Genomic DNA, 21,720 nt, shown 5'->3' on the forward strand with positions numbered 1-21,720 from the left:
ATAGATAGATAGATAGCAAAAGAAAAAAATAAAGATAGATAGATAGATATAGCTAACTAACTATTTTGCGAGCTAGCCAGCTCGCAAGGTAGTTAGTTAGCTATATCTATCTATCTTTTTTTACTTTCTTTTGCTAGCTAGATAGATAGATAGCAAAAGAAAAAAAATAAGATATATAGATAGATATAGCTAACTATCTTGCGAGCTAGCTAGCGAGATAGTTAGTTAGCTATATCTATCTTTCTTTTTTTCTTTCTTTTGCTAGCTAGCTAGATAGCTAGCAAAAGAAAAAAAGAAAGATAGATAGATATAGCTAACTATCTCGCGAGCTAACTAGCTCACTAGATAGCTCTAGCTCTAGCTATCTAACTATCTAGCGACCTAGCTAGCAAAATGTATCTCGAATAATGTGATTATTTTTTAGATATTGATCAGAATGTGTATTTTTTTTTTTTTTTTGTAATTGTCAAAATACTCGCTTATCACAACATCTCGCGAGACTGCGGCTACATTCGTACATCAAGAAAACAAAGTACTTCCGAATTTGGTGATTGAATTTGAAAGCCGTCGTCATTTCAAAACTAACTGAGATGGTCGTGGTTTAACCGCCTCGAGTGTGAACCCCTCGTAAAAATAAAATCAAATAAAATAAAAATGACAAAGGGGCGAACAAAGTGCTTAACGGCAATGACGATAACGTTGAAAATGATCCTAATCTCTCTTACTTTTTAGCTTGTTACAAAAAAAAAAAAAAAGACAAGAACTGATCTAATTTGATGAAAGCTAATGACTGACAACTTGTGAGTTATTTGTTAAACGCGGTACGTTTGATTTTATTTGGAAATGTTTCCTTACCCGCTTCCAGTCGTGGCCTTTTTAAAGTGAAATTTCTTTTTCATCTCGAGCTGTGGCGCCATATGGAGCTTGTTGACATTCCCGTCTGTTTGCCCAGTGCCATTTGGATGCGCTGCTACGATTTTCTGTGTGTGTGTGTGTGTGTGTGTGTTTTCTATGTGCCAGCCAATCAACACTCTAGCCAAAAAGCATGTTTGTGAGATAGGAGAAAAAAAAAAAAAAAAAACAAGATGGTCAAAAATCATCGGCGGCCATTTTGTGGTTGTTTACTTCCAGGTGAGCTAGAAAGTGTTGTGGTGGAGCGAGGATGACGAGAGAGCAAGATGAGAGTCAGCAGAAGAAGATCTCCCCATCCAGAGGAGCCTCGGAAAGGTGCTGGGAGTCTGGAATTGATATGAGAAAATATCACTAAGGTGTCACAGATGGGAACATTAGAAATTATTTATAATTATAATAACAGCTAGCCAACAGCTAGCTAGCTCGAGAGTTTACAGCCAGTCAGCTAGACAGCTAATAGCTAGCTAGCTAGCTAATGGATAGCAGGTAAATAGTGAATAGATAGCCAACAGCTAGCCAGCTCGACAGCTTCCAGCCAGCTAGACAGCTAATAGGTAGCCAGCGAGCTAATGGATAGCTACTAAATAGCTAATAGATAGCCAGATAGCCAACAGCTCGCCAGCTAGAGAGCTTACAGCCAGCCAGCTAATAGCTAGCATGCTAGCTAATGGATAGATAATAAATAGCTAATAGATAGCCAGATAGCCAACAGCTCACCAGCTAGCCAGCTAATAGCTATCCTTTCCGAAAGGCCAAATACAATACAATGCCTTTAGAGCAGCTCCTGTCTTTTACCTGCAAACGATTGGTACTACACAAGTTTACTTGAATTTATTCGTTCGTTTGCTCATTCATTCATTCATTCATTCATTCATTCATTCATTCATTCATTTCTTTTTTATTGAAGTTATTTTATTGATGTTTGTATTATTTTCCCCCTTTGATTAGCATTCTTACCCACTTATAGAGACAGATAGACAGACAGACAGACATTCGTTTATTTATTGATATTTGTAATATTTTTACACTTTTATCAGCATTTTTACCCTCTTATAATATACATAGAGACATATAGATAGACAGACAGATAGACAGACAGATCAATCGATAACTAGCTTGCTAGCTAGATAGCTAACTAGCTATAAGACTTTTTACCCCCTTATAGATACATAGATAGCTAACTTGCTAACTAGCTAGCTAGTGTGCAGACAGATAGATAGATAGATAGATAGATAGATAGATAGATAGATAGATAGATAGATAGATAGATAGATAGATAGATAGATAGATATCAGAATTTTCCCCACTTGTAATATTGATATATAGCAAACTAGCTAGCAAGCTAGATAAAGAAATATAGATAGATATATAGCTAACTAGCAAGCAAGCTAGATAAAGATAGATATAGCTAACTAGCCATCTCGCGAGCTAACTAGCTCACTAGATAGCTCAAGCTCTAGCTATCTAGCAACCTCGATAGCTCGATAGATATTTTTTAAAGTTTTGTATGGATGCTATTGTATTATGAAAATAATAATACATTTCATTTCTAAGCGCCTTTCAAAACTTTCAAGGACACTTTACAGTCACAGGCTAAGTTTTTCTATATTATTTATTACGCAAATAGTTTTTCCATTCCCAATGTCAACCCGGAGGTTGGAGTGTTGTGGTCGAGTACACTTTGTTCAAACTGAAACTACACTTAAAACTAAAATAATGCGACACAAAAGAATTCACGTTGCATTCAAATGCGCAAGGTTAAAAAAAAAAAAATAGCACAATGCGTACCTGCGGTCTGTCCTTTCACCTTCTTCTTACGTTTGTCTTTGCCTTCCTTGCCGCGATGCTTAGCCAGCTGCAACAGACTCTTGGACAGCTGCGTGCTAGCTTCGCCGGCCTTCAATACGCTCGCCGCCGCCGAAGATGAAGACGACGTGAAAGGGTTAAGACTGCGCGTTTTGGCCTTGCAGCGTTGCGACGACGACGACGAAGAAGATGAGGAGGATATGTCGACGGGGTCCGCATCTAGAGATTGACAGCTGCCCGCCAACTGGGACTCTTCCGAGGCGGTGGAGGGAGTCCGCTGAAAGTCAATCGGGCAAGTTTATTTATTCTGAGCAGCCACGTGAAGTGAGCATGACTTTGGGTGTCGTCATTTTTTTTTCCTGAACTCCCTGGATTCATTTATGGCATTCTGTTGATTTACATCGGGCACTTCATGAACAGTAAGAAGAACGGCATGTTCCTTGTGCATGGCAGAGTACATACAGTGATACATTGGCTTACAAACTTAATTGGTTCCCGGACAGAGTGTGTAAGGCGAAAAGTGTGTATCCCAAAAAATAATTTCCCATAGGAAACCATTAAAATGAGAATAATCCGTTCCCAGGTCCCCATAAAACATACTTTTCTACTTTTTAATTTTGTAAGCCTTAAAGGACAACCGACGTCACTTTTTTTGTTTCTTAACTGACATCAGAAAAACGTTTTATAGCATCTAAAATACCCAAAATATTTTTATTCAAATGCAAAACACCAAGAAAAATGACTTAAAGCAGGGGTGTCAAAGTCATTTTTTGCCGCGGGCCATGTTGTAGTTATGGTTTCCTCTCGAGGGCCGTTATGAATTTGGGGAAGCCATTAGAATGTTGAAATCCCTTCAAATATTACATATAGAGCACACAGCAAATTAATGAATAACTCGTTTTCAAATCTGAAGTCAAGAATAATGACTTTTATTGTGGTTGACATCCAAAAATATGAAATTTTGGCTCAGATTTTAGCAATCATCATGGAATTTAACAAGTTTGATTTGCTTTCGCGGGCGGAAAAAAATGATGTGGTGGGCCGGATTTGGCCCGCGGGCCTTGACTTTGACACCTGTGACTTAAAGTGTCCAAAATCTGCAAAAAATTGAGCTGCGAATTGGGCATTTTCAGAAAGTCCCGGGGCAGGGAATAGAGGACAAAAAAAGTCGGCAGCCATTTTCTTTTTGGAGAACGGCTTCACTCTCTCTCTCTATCTGTAAACCCCACCCCCCCCCTCATTGCTGCGTTCTTGACCAATCAAGTGGCTTTAACCGACCACTGGGAGCGGGGAATAGAGGACAAAAACAGTCGGCTGCCATTTTGTGGTTAGAAGAACAGGCTCGTTCGCGAACGACACATCACTCATTGAGGCAGCTCCGTGTACAAAAAAAGTTCATATGCCAAGGTAAAAATGTAACGTTCGTAAAGCGAAAAGTTCGTACGCCAAGGGGTTCGTAAACCGAGGTATTGCATTGACGATATAATGCAATGACCAAATCGCATTATATCGTCAATGCAATTAATTCATTCAGCCGCAATTTCCATCATGGAACGTTGCGGCCGGCGGCGTAGGTCAACCGCCGCCTGTTCAAAGTGACTTTATGTTGTTGTTGTTGTTGTTGTTGTTCACCTCGGCCCGCCGTAGCTCGTCCATCTTGTCGAGCTGCCTCTGCAGGGCCTCCCTGTCCTTGTCCAGTTTCCTCTGGGCGTCTCTCAGCCTCTCCAGGTCCTTCTGGTAGTCGTCCTTCCGATTCGCCAGCTCTCGCCTTTCGTCCTCCAACGTCCGCTGTTGCTTGGACAGATCCTCCTCCTACGGTGACGATCGCTTATTTATCACCAAGACACAGGCGGGTTTTGCATGTGTAACTTTTGCTATCTATTCGCTGGCTAATAGCTATATATTCGCTAGCTATTAGCTATCTATTAACTAGCTAGCTAGCCTGCATCTACCTCGGGGTGGAGTGAATGCTGGCGCGTGTGGCAGCCGCTGCTCACCCACAGAAAAAAAAATAACTATGACTGTAAAGTGACCAGTTTTGAGAGGCGCTTAGAAATATTATTATTATTATTATTATCTATTCGCTAGCTATTAGCATTTTTATTAGTTATTTATTGGCTAGCTAATCTCACTATCTAGCAAGCTATCTAGCTGGCTACCTTGCTACATATCTATTTGATATATATTTGCTCACTAGTTATCTAGGTGGCTACCTAACTAGCTATCTATTTGCTATCTATTAACTATCTATCAATTAGTTATCCATTAGCCAGCTAGCTAACTTTCTATCTATTTGAGTTTTTCCAGGTTGAGTGAACGCTTGTGGCTGCCGCTGCTCGCCCACAGAAAAAAAAAAAAATAACTGTGACTGTAAAGTGACCTTGAGAGTTTTGAAAGGCGCTTAGAAATGAAATGTATTTTATTATTATTATTATTATTATTATTATTATTATTATTATTATTATTATTATCTATTCGCTAGCTATTCGCATTTTTATTAGTTATTTATTGGCTAGCTAATCTCACTATCTAGCTGGCTACCTTGCTACATATCTATTTGATCTATATTTGCTAACTAGCTATCTATTTGCCATCTATCTCGTTAGCTATCAATTAGTCATCTATTAGCCAGCTAGCTAACTTTCTATCTATTTGAGTTTTTCCAGGTTGAGTGAACGCTGGCGCGTGTGGCTGCCGCTGCACACCCACACACAAAAAAAAAAAACTTATCCTGTGACTGTAAAATGACCTTGAGATTTTTGAAAGGCGCTCATAAATGAAATGTATTATTATTATTATTATTATTATTAAGAAAAACCCAAACCAGAACAAATCCGGGAATGGCGCTCAATATCACACTTCGGGAATGGAAGTGAATGAGTTAATTTAGCCATAAATTCAATATTTCACTGCTTTTTTTCCCCCAAATTCCAGTTTTTTCAGGACCATACCTGAGTGTTCAACAACGTCTCCTTGTCGCCAAGTAGACGCTCCCTGAGCTCCCACTCCTTTTCGCGTCGGCGCCGCTCCTCGGCGTGCGCTGCCTGTTGCCTATGTAGCGACGCCAACTCCTGCCGTTGCTTTTCCAGGCTGCGCTGCTTCTCCTGTTCGATCAGCGAGCTGGGCCGTGAAGACGACCGCGACGACGAGCACGCCGACGGTGAGCGCTCGCTCAGTGACTGCCTTTGGTCTTCAATGAAACTGTCCTGCTGCACCACCACTGCCTATTTTCAATCAATTATAAATAAATAAAACAAAATCAACAAATAAATACTCAACTACACTCTCAAATAAATAAACTTAATGAAATAAATAGAAACATAATTAGATAAATAATAAATAAACAAATACACAAAAAAAATCAATAAATAAACACATGAAGGAATGAACAAATAAATAAAACAGACTAATAAATAAACACATGAATAAAAAAAATAAGTAAATAAGCACACAAATAAATACACAAATAGAAATAAACAAAAAAAAAAGAAATACAATAAATCAATACTCAATAGATAAATAAGCACACAAAAGAACAATTAAAAATAAATAAATTAATACATAGATAAATGAACGAATGAACACATAAATAAAACAGATAAATAAATAAACAAATGAAGAAATAAATACATACATAAGCACACAAATAAATACACAAATAGAAATAAACAAAAAAAAGAAATACAATAAATCAATACTCAATAGATAAATAACCTAATAGATAAATAAGCACACAAAAGAACAATTAAAAATAAATAAATGAATACATAGATAAATGAACAAATGAACACATGAATAAAACAGATAAATAAACAAATGAAGAAATAAATACATACATAAGCACACAAATAGGAATAACAAGAAAAAGAAATAAACAAACAAATAAAATAAATACATGATCCGATAAATAAACAAATAAATAGATACACAAACAAATAATTTAACAAACACACAAACAAATAAATACAAATCAAAATAAACAAATGAATAAATAGATAAATGAACAAATGAACACATACATTAAACAGATAAATAAATAAACACATGAAGACATAAATACATGAATGAAGACATAAATGAATACACCAAAAGAAAACAAATGAACACATAAAATAAATACATACTCCAATAAATAAACAAATAAATAGATACACAAACAAATAAAATCATAAACAAATAAATAAACACATAAAAAAAAAACAAATGATTAAATAGATAAATGAATGAATGAACACATAAATTAGACAGATACATAAATAACAAAATGTAGAAATAAATAGAAATAAGCACACAAATAAATACACAAATAGAAAAAAATAATAAACAAACAAATAAAATAAATACATAATCCAATAAATCAACAATTAAAGATACACAAGAAATAATGTAACAAATAGATAAACACATAAATAAATACACACATAAAAATAAACAAATAAATACATGATGAATAAATAAATGTATGTAATAAATAGATGAATAAATAAATAAATAAATAAATAGATGAGCATGCGAATAAACAAATACAAAAATGAATGAACGAACGAATGAATAAATGAATGAATGAATAAATGAAGACATGATTTGGGGTCATCTGATGTAAATGCATTTGCATTTCCAAACTATCAGGCACTTATTCTGAGGATGCCATACCTGCAGCGTGCTGAGCAGGAAATGCAGATTGGAGACACTGTGGAGCACCTGCTGTTGGGAAATACAATACAATACAATACAATGAGCACATTTGACAAACACACAAAAAATACTTTACGAGAGATGAGCAATACATATTCATTCATAGGACAATAAATAGCATCGGGTCCAAACGACAACAAGTGACACAGAGGCTAAAAAAAAAAAAAAAAACCACCAATTTGGCCCGGTTTCCATGTCAACTGCGATTCTGCTAATCAGGTTAGCGACGGGAAGTGGCTTCTTTACCTCGCTGTTCCTCTTGAGAAGCTGCAGCAGGTTTGCGTTTCCTCCCTGGTCGACATACACAAACGCAAGGGCTAAAAATTAGTGGGGTCGTTATGCGTCAAAAAGGTCATCGATCAACCCACACGGTAAAATTAAAACAATTCAAAATAATCCCAGAGAGCCAAAAATGAACATATTGTATACTTTATTCTTTTGGATAATATGACTTGAAATAATTTCTATAGTTTAAAAAAAGAGGTTCTATTATTTGTATCGTTAAAAAAAGGGACAATTTGGCAGATCCACGGTGAGCTTTTCGTACCTTCTTCAAGACACTGTCTGACTCGGTCCTTCGCAGATCTCTGGTGGCATCATCGCTCTCGTCTTTGTCTCCATCTACAGACAAGATACATCAGCGTCCATCTCGCGGCTAATCGATAAGAGCTAAAAGTTTATTCATCTTATTTTAAATTTTCCAAAAAATACTTTATAAACATCGCAGGGATAATACTAGTGGGCCTCAATCGTTAGTAGATATGCAGCTAAAAGCTAGCAACCACTCTTTTGACAGGTTAAAATCTTTGCGAAAGAAAATAGATGCTTTGAATGGAGAGTAAAAGAAGCTATTTTCATAAAACAGCAAAATCCTTCACTAAATCGCCATGGTAGGGTGAATTTCAATTTGGATCGTTCGTACAACAGACTTCTTAGGCAACATAGGCTTAGTTATGATGATGAGGCGATACCAGGGCAAATGGGGCAATCAGGCCAGTCGTAGACCTCATACTCAGTCAGGACAATAGAAGTAATCAGTGTAGCCGCAGGGAGTAGTCCTCTGCTCCCCCAAACCGGAGAGCAGGGACCAATCATAGCAGAGTCTGGATAGTAGGATTATATCAAGGGCCGAAACTACCAGTAAAAAAACTTTCGTTCGCTGACGAAGCCTCTTGGATGAGAAGCGAAACGTCGGACACCTTCAAATTTGTACAGATGACGGCCGAAGGAACCTTTTCATCGATGGATCACTTCTGTACGACTGAGAGCTTACACAGACGTGTCTTTTTATTTCGGTGGCTATTATGAACAATATGACCAATTAAGGTGACAGTGGGGGGTCATGGTGGACTGATTAGGGTATTTATAAAAAGGGAGAAAAGGAAGCTTTTGTAATGTAATTGTGATTGTGATGTGGATAGATTACTTATTAGACAAGTAGCTGTTCGCTTGGTGGTCGACACACACCAAATGATTGATTTCGGCGTATAGAAACCGAGGAACCAATGGCTTTAATTTTCTCTCTTGTTTCCATTTATGATTGTTTTATATTTATTGTATTCTATTTGTGATTGTATTTTATTTATGATAGTACCCATTCTTGTCTGTGCAGCTAGCAGGGGACAGTGTGAGTGAGGGTATTATCGCCGAGAAAGCACGGCAACATCACTCGGATATCAAGATGCAAGTACATCATCGCCTATCACAAAGGCAAATAAAATGACTTTATTATACAGTGCAGATTAAAAAATTCTGCTGATTTGGATTAACGAAAAGCAGCTAGCAGGGGACAGTGTGAGTGAGGGTATTATCGCCGAGAAAGCACAGCAACTTCATTCGGATATCGAGATGCAAGTACATCAACGCCTATCACAAAGGCAAATAAAATAACTTTATTATACGGTACCGGTTATTTCTTTAACTACAATCCAATAGCACATTTATTATACATAAAATAAGCTATATTTTGTGTAGTTTTAAGGCTTATTTAATAGAAGAATATGCTTTATGGGGACATCGGAACAGATTATTCTCATTTTTAATGATTTCTTATGGGAAATAAATGTTTGTCAGACAAACTTTGCACCTTACACACACTTTCTGGGAACCAATTAAGTTCGTAAGCTGAGGTATCACTGTACTTCACAGCGGCTTTTAGGATTCCTTTTTTTTCCCCCCCGTAACACATTAATAGATTAAGACGAAGCCTGTCAACAACTTTGGAAACCATCTCACGTTTCCTCTTTGTGGGCGAACAATAATACGAAATGAATTCAGCTTCACAATGAGAGTAAGAGCTGACTACAACATCGGCGATGAACGCTCGCTCGGCCACCAAGCTTACATCCAATCGGAGAAAAGGCTGTTTTTCATTGTTATTGTTACAGATTTAATCCAAGGATAAGAGCCATCCAATCACAGTAACGTTTGTTCACGTATCAAGTAGGACTCAGGAATCCTGCTGTGTAATCTTTTTGGTCTCTTTTGAGCAACTTCAATAGCTTGAAAAAGCTATTAAATAATAATACACATCTCATGAAAGTATATATAAAAAAACATCGCCTCCTTTAACTGCTAAACGTGCAAAAATGTGTCCACACCAGTGCCAGGGTTTTTGTCATTGTCACTCGAATTCCAGGATCCACAGACTATTGAGTTTTAGGACTACATTACACATTCAATACAGCGTTAGAAACCTTAGTTTCTCTTCTTTCATCAGAAAAAAAAGTTAATTCCTAAATTATATGGATCTGGAGTTATATAAACTTGAAATGAGGGTGGTTGTCCAAAATACAATGCTAATACATATATATTGGTTTATATAGCGCTTTAACAACAGTTGAAGCTGGAACAAAGTGCTAACATGGGAAAAAAGTGAAATATTTTATCATGCTTTATCGGCAGCCAAACAAACAAAAAAAAAAACAAAACGCGAACAAATTCGGGAATGGCGCTCTACGTCATACAATGATACCTTGGCTTACGAACTTAATTGGTCCCCAGACAGAGTGTGTGAGGCGAAAAGTGTGTATCCCAAAAATTAATTTCCCATAGGAAACCATTAAAATGAGAATAATCCGTTCCCAGGTCGCCATAAAACATAATTTTCTACTTTCTAATTTTCTAAGCCTTAAAACTACACAAAATATACCTTATTTTATGTGTAATAAATGTGCTATGGTATTATAATTAAAGAAATAAACTGCACTGTATAATAAGCTCGTTTTATTTACCTTTGTGATGGTCGTTGATGGCTTGATGGAATGGAGTGGAGTGGTTTCATCAGCATTAAACACTTGATGAGGAACGTAGCCTTCTTCTTTCACCATCTTGAGGAATGATCCCTTGTAGGTGCTTTCTCTGCGATAATTTTATCTAGTTCCTCATCAATTGTATTCTGTTTAGCTGGCTTGATAGCTTTTTGCATCAAGTATACAGATCGCTTGTGCGGGTTGTTTCATGGCATATTTTAACCTTGCAGTGGCTTTAACTGAAGACTGGGGCGGGGAATAGAGGACAAAAACAGTCGGCTGCCATTTTGTTGTTGTTGAACGGGCTCGTTCGCGAACGACACATCACTCATTGAGGCAGTTCCGTGTACGAAACATGTTTGTATGCCAAGGTAAAATTCATATGACAAAGTAAAATTCTTATAAATGTAACATTCGTAAGCCAAGTGGTTCGTAAACCGAGGTATCACTGTATTTTCAATTCCCAAATAAATTTGTGAATGGCAGTGACTGAGTTCAAAGGAGTTATGGCATTGAACCTTCGATCAATACATCAATCAAAAACCACTTCATTGGTTCCCGTTCCACACTTAGTCTTACTGAGGTGCATCTGATGGCTGTCAAAGCCGCCAAAGGTCTCGGCCCGTCGGGGCAGGCACCCCGAGCCGGGTGCGCCTCCTCCGCCTACGCCATCTGGGACAGCAGCCATCGCTCCGCCCAGGCTACTGTTCACCAGTGTCTGCAGTGTCTCCACTGTTTCACACACACACACACACACACACACACACGCACACACGCACACACGCACACACACACACACACACACGCACACACACACACACACACACACACACACACACACAGAAAAAAAAAATCAATGCAGGGTCAGTAAACGAATCATCCGGCTAACAGGGTTACAAAGGCAGTTGCCAAGCAACCACCTGTTCCACGTACTTTACATTCAAATACATTGACGAGACTTCACCTGTGTGTGTGTGTGTGTGTGTTTGTATGAATAGTATTGTGAGGACCACTAACATTTTATACCCTACGTAGTGAGGACATTTTTGACAAGTGAGGACCTTTTGGCCGGTCATCACAAGTTTTTCATTCTAAAGGCTTCTAGCGGGTCTATATATGCATCTATTAAAGTTTCAAAGAGGTCCTCACAAATTCACCCAAAATGATTTTTTGGTGTGCATTTTAATTTCACTTGGATACACACACTTTTTACTCACTGTGTGTGTTTATGTGTGCGTGCGTGCGTGGTTAATGAGAGGAAAAAGTTCATACCACAAAAAATAAAATAATATTTTAACCAAATTCACAACAGGGTGAGGACTTTGAATGTACCCATTCAGAAACCTCACTCCTGCTGTTATTTCAGTTTCAAGTCCACTTTTTATTTATTTGTTTTTAAAGAAGTTAAAGTGGGAAATGGGGTGACATTTAGTGTTCAAATGTAACACTAGTTCGTCTCTAAACTTATTAGCAACGGAGGTCCACACTCCTTATCTGGACTTATCCGGATCTCACAAAACCATCGAAACAGGAATGTGTGTGTGTGTGTGTGACATGCTGACATGCAAAGATGAAATAAGATTCTGACAATTCTCAATTTTTTTAAACAAATATACATGAATGTATAATGTCATACGCCAGTCCAATTCCACACTGAATTAAATTAAAAAATTAGAAAAACAGCACACCTTTATGACAATATACGGGGAAAAAAAATATCATCTAATATAACATAAAATAAAAGAATCTAATATAATACAATACAATATAAAATAATATAATCATTTTAAACTCATTTACTGCCAGATGTGCAAAAATGTGTCCACTCCAGTGCCAGGGTTTTTGTCATTGTCACTGGAATTCCAATATAAGGCACACGGCATTATAAGGCACTACAGTAGAGGCCCAAGGTTACACTCGACTTCCTCTACCGGGGAAAATGGAGTCGTTGGTTGCTGACTTTCATTGTGAGACGTGCAGTGGCTCAATATTACTTCACATATAAGGCGCACATGCGTATAAGGCGCAGGATCATCTTTAAAAAAAAAAAAAAAAAAGGCTTTTGGGTGCTCCTTATACACCGGAAAATACGGTAAAATAAAAAAAAAAACGAAAAGGAAAATTCCATGGTATGTTTGCTCACGCAAAGTTAAGTACACTTGAGCGCCGTGGCGTGATACACTATCATATAAATTATGCAACGCCTTTTCTCGCCGCTTTTATGTTATTATGACAAGCGCCACCTTGCACTATAGACGTAACCTGAATAAACTCATCAAGCTCCACTTTTCTCAATTAAAAAAAATCCTTTTATGGTCCGAGTACTAAATAGAAGAGACGTGTCCTCCTCCGTTTGTTGTCTTTTGTTTTTTAGCATGTAGCCATTAGCGGTAATGAACATTATTAGTCGACTTAAAAAAAAACATTAATTCAAGGCCTATTGATGATGTCTTCCTTCGTTTTGTATTGTGCTTCTTTTCTTTGTCAACCGCTTCCGCCTCATTTCATCCAAGCACGCTAACTGTTTTTTTTCCATTTGATCAGATAAATTACATAATTTGCATCGCCTCCCTACTCTGCTAAAGAACAATTTGGCCACATACATATACATTAAAGGACAACTGACACCATTTTTTTTGTTTCCTAACTGACATCAGAAAAACGTTTTATAGCATCTAAAACACCCAAAAAACGCAGTATGATATTTTTAGTCAAATGCAAAACACCAATAAAAATGACTTAAAGTGTTCCAAAATGACTTCAACCTCGGAATTAGCGAGTTTCAGAAGGTCCCGCCCCCCCCCTTGTTCGTGACGTCACGCCAGGACGTCTGGCCTTGCTCTAAAATCAAAACAATGGCTTCAGATTCGGAGAAGATACTTTCTTGTTACTCATCCAGGTATGAATGTTCAAATACAGTAAATAGTAGTATATATATATATATATATATATATATATATATATATATATATATATATATATATATATTTATATATATATATATATATATATATATATATATATATATATATATATATATATATATATATATATATATATATATATACAGTAAAGTCTCGTTATATCGATATTCTCGGGAGTCGGAAAAAAATATCGATATAACCGGACTATCGATATATCCAATCCTGCGCCATGTAAATTTTCTCCTTGCGTTCATAGAAATAGTATCGTAATAAGCAGTACTATCGATATAACGAGACTTTACTGTAGTTCTGAAGAGGAAAGCATAAATGTTTGCAATCGATTAAAGAAGTCCTTCCGTATCAATTCGAGTCGTCAGGACTCCAATGTAGCGTCCGTCCCAGAAAATGCACAAGATGGCGCCCAACCTCCGTCGGAAATGGGCCGATTTGTCTGCTGGGAATTTGTGTCAACTAGTATCAAATAGTGCAACACACAACGTTTCACCATCGTGTTATTTATGTGTTTTCCTTCTAATTTCGCCATCAACACTGATCAACAGAAAGTTTTCAGACCAAACAAAGTACCCAAAATGCATTGTGTGTCGCTTTTATTGATCAGGGGCATTCCTCATGTGACGCCACGTCAGGAATCGTCACCAACTCAAAAACAAGACTTCCTGAATATTCAGCGCCAGTCTTAAAACGTAAAGTATCTCTATATGCACTGGAATCTTTGTCAAATACGCTCAGTAAAAGTCATTTGACGTGATTTTACAAATTATGGACACAACTTGTCCGGAGGCGTCAGTTGTCCTTTAAATTGCGCAACGTAAAAGACATTAAAAGTCACTTTAGCGCACAAGTTGTCGAATTGTGTTGTCAGAAAAAAAACAAACAAACAAACAGAGACTTCGCTGCAGCTGGATCCGTAAAGACAATGGGAGTGTGCGAATAATTTGCATTTAGAAGAGAAGCAGCGGGGCCTAGAAGCAATAACAAACATCTCCGCCATCCTTATGAAGCACAAACCTTTGAAGCTCACCGCCGCTTACCTTCCTGCAGGGCGTCTTTCATGATACAAGCCCCCATGGGGGGATCCGGTCCGACAGGAGACCTGAAGAAGGGTCCGGTCTGTCGGCAGGCCTCCTCAACTGGACTAGAGCCCTCACACATGCCGCGGAAGAGCCGTACTTTCTCCTCCAGTAGGGACATAATCTCACAATCCTTCTGCTTGAGCAGATCTAGAAATGAGGGATTGAGAGTTAAACGACAACGGATGCTAAAGAAGTATCCGGAGGATATTCAGGAAGTCATTTGCTCACCTCTCATTTCTTTAGCTTTGATCTCCAGTTGTCGCTTGTCATCTTCGGTTTCGCTGGGGATGCCCTCGTCCTCGTCTCTTTCCCTGTGCGGCATCACAGCGATATGTTTAATTTTGACTGCGTTTATTTTATTCAACCATGAAAATTATCTCTTTTCCCCGTTGAGTTGTTTTGCTAATTGTACAGTGATATCTCGGTTTATGAACGCCTTGGCTAACAAACTTTTCGGTTTACGAACGTTACATTTATGAATTTTTTACCTTGGCTTATGACCTTTACTTTGGCATACGAACTTTTCTTGTACACGGTGTTGCCTCAATGAGTGATGTGTCGTTCGCGAATGAGCCCGTTCTTCTTCTAACAACAAAATGGCAGCCGACTGTTTTTGTCCTTTATTCCCCAACCCCAGTCTTCGGTTAAAGCCACGTGATTGGTCAAGAACACAGCATTAAAGAGGCAGGTAGGCGACAGAGAGCGAGTGAAGAAAATGGATTGAAAAAAGTGAAATTTGGACTCGTTTTAACTTTGATAGTTGAAAGGCAGAGTGTAGACTGCAAGGTTAAAATATCCCATCAATCAGGCTCCACAAATAACCCGCACAAGCCATCTCTACACTTGATGCAAAAAGCTATCAACCCAGCTAAACAGAACACAATTGATGAGGAACTAGGTCAAATTATCGCAGAGATAGCACCTACAAGGGATCATTCCTCAAGATGGTGAAAGAAGAATGACCATCACAAAGGTAAATAAAATGACTTTATGGTACAGTACAGTTTATTTCTTTAATTATAATACCGTAGAACATTTATTATACATAAAATAAGGTATATTTTGTGAAGGCTTAGAAAATTACAAAGTAGAAAATTATGTTTTATGGGGACCTGGGAACGGATTATTCTCATTTTAATGGTTTCCTATGAGAAATTGATTTTTGGGATACACACTTTTCGCCTTACACACTCTGCCTGGGAACCAATTAAGTTCGTAAGCCAAGGTATCATTGTATTTCATTATTTCCTCAATCTAATGTTGCAACTCCCTACACTACTTTCTTGGCACCGGTTATTGTACTGTTTTCCTGTGTAGACAGGATTTTGGCAGCGTCCTGTGTTTTATTAGGGTTTTTCACATTGTAAGACAGGCAAAAATGAAATAAAAAAATATGTTTTCGTGCATATCTGGGGAATATTTTCCATGGATGAAACATACAAATTGGATGTGTTGATTATTTGTGACCTGCGGTATTTATTGATTACTGTACACTATTTGTCGTATTTAATAAGGAACCTTCCGACAGCACGCCCAATGACTCTTTTTATTCCGTCAATTTGTAGTTTAACAGAATTCAAGCTAACTCTTGGGCCAAGGGATGTGAATCGACGGTGGGCCGTCATTTTAATCTGTTGGTACTCACATGGACTGCATGGCGTCCTGTATTAGTTGCATCCAGGCGTTTCGTTCCTCCTTGGAGCTGGCCAGCACCTCCATCATCTCCGGCTTCTCGATGCCTGCCGTAATGAGAAAAAGTCCGCGCTCCTCGTTGGCTACCTCGCGCACGATCAGCTTCTGCAGCGAGATGACAGTCGAGCGCTGGTCCTACCGGGGTGAAAGAGGTTAGATTAGACAGTGGGTGGGAGGAAGAAGACACATGACAGGAGAAAGGGATGGTGACGACGATGATGATGATGATGATGATGATGATGATGATGATGATGATGATGATGATGATGATGATGATGATGATGGAGTGGGCAGGAAATGAGTTGGTGAGGCGGTCAGTGAGGGAAAGGAAAAAATTAATGACAGGAAGCATCAAATGATAGAAAAAGGGAATAAAAACAGATGCAGAACAATAGAAAATTGTTAATGTTCACATCAAGGGCAGTAAAAATGTTTATTGATACAAACAAAAAAAACACATGACTTCAATCACTGCCAGATGTGCAAAAATGTGTCCACTCCATTGCCAGGGTTTTAGTCATGTTCAGTCAAATTCCAGGACCCACAAAATATCAAGTTTTAAAACTACATAAACATTCAATGCAGCGTAAGAAACCTTAGACTCTCTTCTTTCATCAGAAAAAAAAATAGTTAATTCCTAAATTATATGGGTCTGGAGATATTTGAGGTTGAAATGAGGGCAACTGTCTAAAGTAATAAATAATAATAATAATAATAATAATAATAATAATAATAATAATAACACATATTTTAAGCGCTTTTCAAAGCTCTCAAGGACACTTTACAGTCACAGACAAGCATAGGTACTACAATAAATAAAATACAATCACAAATAGAATGCAATACATACATATTGGTTTAAATAGCGCTTTAACAACAGGTGAAGCTGGAACAAAGCGCTAACATGGAAACAAGGGTAATGCTGCCTCCTTGTGGAAAAAAAACACGCTTTATCGGCACCTAAGCTTGAAAATAATGAAAGAAAGAACATTAGGGAATGGCGCTCTATGTCATAATTTCAATTCCGGAATTTATGGCAGTGAATGAGTTAAAGGACAACCGACACCTCCGGACAAGTTGTGTCCATAATTTGTAAAATGACTTCAAATGACTTCTGCTGAACGTATTTTACAAAGATTCCACCGCATATAGCTATATTTTACGTTTTAAGTCTCATGCTGAATATTCAGGAAGTCTTGTTTTTGAGTTGGTGACGAGTCCGTACGTGACGCCACTAAAGGACCGCCTCTGACCGTAAAAAAAAAAGATGCATTCTTGCGGTCCTTCCATCACGTCAATCATCAGCGCGTCATTACTCTGTTTTTTTTTTTGCCCAAGGCTGCACTTCAATCTACAAACATGTGATTTGTCTTTTTAAAGGCCTGCGCTCTGAAATGGCCGGGCAATTTCGCGATGATGAGTGTGGTTTCTTTGCCGGAGGCCGCTAACATTCTCTTCTCTTCTCGCTTTTTCAGTGTGCACGGGTGTGTGTGTGTGTGTGTGTGTGTGTGTGCGTGTTTATGTGTGCTAAGGTGGAAAAAGAAAATCACAGCCATGTGATACATGGCATTATTTTGGTAATTTTTCAAAATGGAAAAAAAAATGCATGTGCCATTTTCCGGTGTATAAGGGGCACCGGAGTATAAGGTGCAACCCAAATGAATGGTGTATTTTCAAAATTTTTCCCTATATAAGGCGCATCAGACTATAAGGCACACTATCAATGAAAGAAAAGGGTTTTCCAAATATAATATATATATATCTATAATATATATAGTCTATGCATCTACAACACCTTATCTTACGAACTTTTCGTCTTAAGAACGTCAAATTTATGAAAATTAAACCTTGAAATACGCACTACTTTTCGCAATACACACCCACCACGGTTGGTGCTCTTCGGATCTTCGGCGGAAGCACACGACCGAACAGCGCTCCAGCCGGCGCTACTTTCCACGCCCCCTCTCTCTGAATTCACACGTTGATCGCCTCCGAGGAGCTTTTTGCAGATAATTTTACCATTCTGGGACCGAAAGAAAAACCCACCACAGGCTCGTGTTCAGCCGGAGAAGACACAAAAAATAAAATCACCGTCGAGGAGAAGATCAGTGAGAAACACGAACGAGGTGTGCGTTTGTGGCGTCACATGTGCACACCGCGGCTGTCATGTGAATCTCAGCCTGACACATCTCTCACGCTGTGTGTCACTTCCCTGAGAGTAACATTCTTCATTTCCACCATTGCCACCATCCTTTTTTTATTCACTCCGCCAGATCCGAAGAGCACTCTGCCAGGCGTGGTGGGTGTGTATCACGAAAAGTAGTGCGTATTTCAAGGTTTAATTTTCATAAATTTGACGTTCGTAAGACGAAAAGTTCGTAAGATAAGGTGTTCGTAAGCTGAGGTCTCACTGTAGATGCATAGAACCTCAGCCACAGAAGATTCAAAAGAAGCGAACAAAATTTGTGCCGCTACAAAAGGTAAACTTACATTATCCCGTGACTGTAGTGTCCTAGAGTTTTGAAAGGCGCTTAAAAATTATCATTAAGTATTATCATTATCATTATCATTGTCATTATTATTATTATTATTATTATTATTATTATTATTATTAAAAGCATTGTGGAAAGAGGCGTTCACGTGGCTTGTAGCATACGACGCAACGCAAAATGGGGCAGGCAACTTTATGGCTGGGCAGGCAACTTTTCAGAGTTGTCTGCCCTGATGTCCGCTAACTTTTTGTCATGAGTTTCAGACACTGTTAATAGTTCGAATTAACTGTTGTGTGTGTTTTTTTTGTGTTTATTTAGGACGCTTACACAAAGTGTGGTGTGCTTTTTTTGAGCAGACCTACCAGCATGGCGAAGACATATTTCTGGTCCTTCTCCTGGAGGAAGACCAGGACATCGGATAGGAGCAGCGCATGGACATCTAAATGATGGAGTACTTGTAGTTAGGCTGGATCATAATTTTTGTTTCCCCTGTTGTTAGGAAAATGTCATTACCTTTGAGACGTCCCTGGCTGCTCTTGAGTTGCAGCGCACCGTCGTGGACCAGGCGGCGCCGCAGAAGGTCCTCGCGAGCGAAGATCTGTCCACTCTTCATCATCATGATGGACTTGGAGTCGGTACGGCTGTGAAAATCCTTAAGGCGCCGCCGCTTGTCGTGCTCGTTCACGCGGCCGTCCACGCCAGCGATCGTTTCTTTGACCAGGCGTAGCGCCCCGGATAGCTCGTCGTAGTCGCTGTCGCCTTCTGCTCACGGATAAAGAGTCAGTGAAAATCTATAGAATGGCTTCCTGTGAGGGGGTATTTGAGAAACAGTGGTAAAAATACATACAGTGATACCTCGTTTACGAACCCCGTGGTTTACGAACTTTTCGGTTTACGAACGTTAAATTTATGACAATTTTACCTTGGCATACAAACTATTTTTCGGGATACACACGGAGCTGCCACAATGAGTGATGTCGTTCGCGAACAAGCCCGATCTCCTAACAAGAAAATGGCAGCCGGCTTGTTTTGGTCCTCTATTCCCCGCCCCTAGTTGTCGGTTAAAGCCACGTGATTGGTCAAGAACGCAGCAGTGAGGGGAGGTGGTTTAAACATTAAATGAGACAGGCAGACGACGGAGAGAGAGGCTCCACAAATAACCCGCACAAGCCATCTGTACACTTGATGCAAAAAGCTATCAACCCAGCTAAACAGAACACAATGATGAGGAACTAGATAAAATTATCGCAGAGAAAGCACCTACAAGGGATCATTCCTCAAGATGGTGAAAGAAGAAGGCTACGTTCCATCAATGACCATCACAATGGTCAATAAAACCACTTTATTATACAGTACAGTTTATTTCTTTAATTATAATACCATAGCACATTTATTATATATAAAATAAGGTATATTATTTGTGTAGTTTTAAGGCTTAGAAAATTAGAAAATAGAAATGTGTTTTTATGGGGACGTGGGAACGGATTATTGTCATTTTAAAGGTTTCCGATGGGAAATGAATTTTTGGGATACACACTTTTCACCTTACACACTATGCCTGGGAACCAATTAAGTTTGTAAGCCAAGGTATCACTGTACTACAAAAAAATAGCACAGTGCATTTTAGTAGCAAAATATATAAAATCCCCAATTTTTATTCAACCTCGACTGCCGTGTGACATACAGATTCACAGTTATCAAAATGCTTTGAAAATTCCGCTTAAAAAAGGTCATGATGTCAGTAGCATGGAAAGTTGAATAACGATATATTATTGCTAATAATTCTTTCCGATAAGGGAAAGAGCATTATTTCCTGGGAATCACGACTTCAGCTACGTCAGGGGTGTCAAAGTCATTTTTTGCCGCGGGCCACATTCTAGTTATGGTTTCCTCTTGAGGGCCGTTATGAATTTGGGGAACCAATTAGAATGTTTAAATCCCTTCAAATATTACATATAGAGCACACAGCAAATTAATGAATAACTCGTTTTCAAATCTGAAGTCAAGAATAATGACTTTTATTGTGGTTGACATCCAAAAATATGAAATTTTGGCTCAGATTTTAGCAATCATCATGGAATTTAACAAGTTTGATTTGCGGGCCGAAAAAAATGATGTGGCGGGCCGGATTTGGCCCGCGGGCCTTGACTTTGACACCCGTGAGGTACGTCGTCATTCAGATCATTTGTCTGACCTTTCGTGTGCTGCAGGATCCTCTGAATCAGCACAGGGTACTTGGTTATTCTCTGAGTCACCAGCAGAATGCATTCTGGGATGCTGAGACGTCGAACAATGCTGCTGCTCATCTTTTTCTGATGGAAGGAAAAAAAGAGGGAAAAAAAAGAAATACTGTCAAAATTGACTTGAATGAGTCATCTCCTTTTTGGGTGGATGATTTTGCTCTTAGTTCCGACTAAGAACGAAGAAGAGCAAGATGGACGTACTTTGATGAAGGCCTTGAAGCGTTTGTCTTTGGTCAAAAAGTCCTTATACAGGTTGACGGCCTCATTGTGGCGGCTGCAGAATCTGCCGTAAATCCTTTTCATGCTTTCGCTGTTGCATCCCGAGAACTTAAAAGATTGGGGTAAAGCATATTTAAAATTTGCAGAGAAACGGGTAACAACCAAACATATGAAAACAACAACATAAAACCATGACAGAAAATCCCATGTTACACTGACATTTCACAAATAGTTACTTTATTTGCATACCTTTTACACTTTTATTGCTTTATTTTTCATTTTGTGACAAATATTTTTACACCCTTTACCTGTAACTTTAAGTTTGTCACATTGCCACATTGTGCCAAAGATACCTAGCTAGCGAATTAGCTAGTGACCTAGCTAGCGACCTA

General features: G+C 38.5%; 1 protein-coding gene across 7 annotated transcripts in view; it reads right to left on the reverse strand.

The window, feature by feature from the left end:
• Positions 1-248: 248 nt before the first annotated feature.
• The window catches only part of akap13a (A-kinase anchoring protein 13a), a 121,418-nt gene continuing 99,946 nt past the window's right edge, over positions 249-21,720 (reverse strand). For all 7 annotated transcript variants that reach the window (XM_088993093.1, XM_088993094.1, XM_088993091.1 and 4 more), the window contains 15 exons: positions 21,311-21,436; positions 21,061-21,178; positions 19,380-19,628; positions 19,229-19,305; positions 16,328-16,509; positions 14,911-14,993; positions 14,641-14,829; positions 11,238-11,396; positions 7,961-8,034; positions 7,660-7,704; positions 7,372-7,422; positions 5,670-5,942; positions 4,351-4,530; positions 2,701-2,995; positions 249-1,238 (listed from right to left, as the gene is read on the reverse strand). In XM_088993093.1, coding sequence (XP_088849219.1) covers positions 1,186-1,238; positions 2,701-2,995; positions 4,351-4,530; positions 5,670-5,942; positions 7,372-7,422; positions 7,660-7,704; positions 7,961-8,034; positions 11,238-11,396; positions 14,641-14,829; positions 14,911-14,993; positions 16,328-16,509; positions 19,229-19,305; positions 19,380-19,628; positions 21,061-21,178; positions 21,311-21,436 — 2,154 coding nt within the window. In that variant the 3' untranslated portion in view covers positions 249-1,185. The remainder of the gene's footprint in view (positions 1,239-2,700; positions 2,996-4,350; positions 4,531-5,669; positions 5,943-7,371; positions 7,423-7,659; positions 7,705-7,960; positions 8,035-11,237; positions 11,397-14,640; positions 14,830-14,910; positions 14,994-16,327; positions 16,510-19,228; positions 19,306-19,379; positions 19,629-21,060; positions 21,179-21,310; positions 21,437-21,720) is intronic.

The sequence above is a fragment of the Hippocampus bargibanti genome, linkage group LG03 (genome assembly GCF_051943395.1).
Source record: "Hippocampus bargibanti isolate YZ-2025 linkage group LG03, ASM5194339v1, whole genome shotgun sequence".
Taxonomy (NCBI): domain Eukaryota; kingdom Metazoa; phylum Chordata; class Actinopteri; order Syngnathiformes; family Syngnathidae; genus Hippocampus; species Hippocampus bargibanti.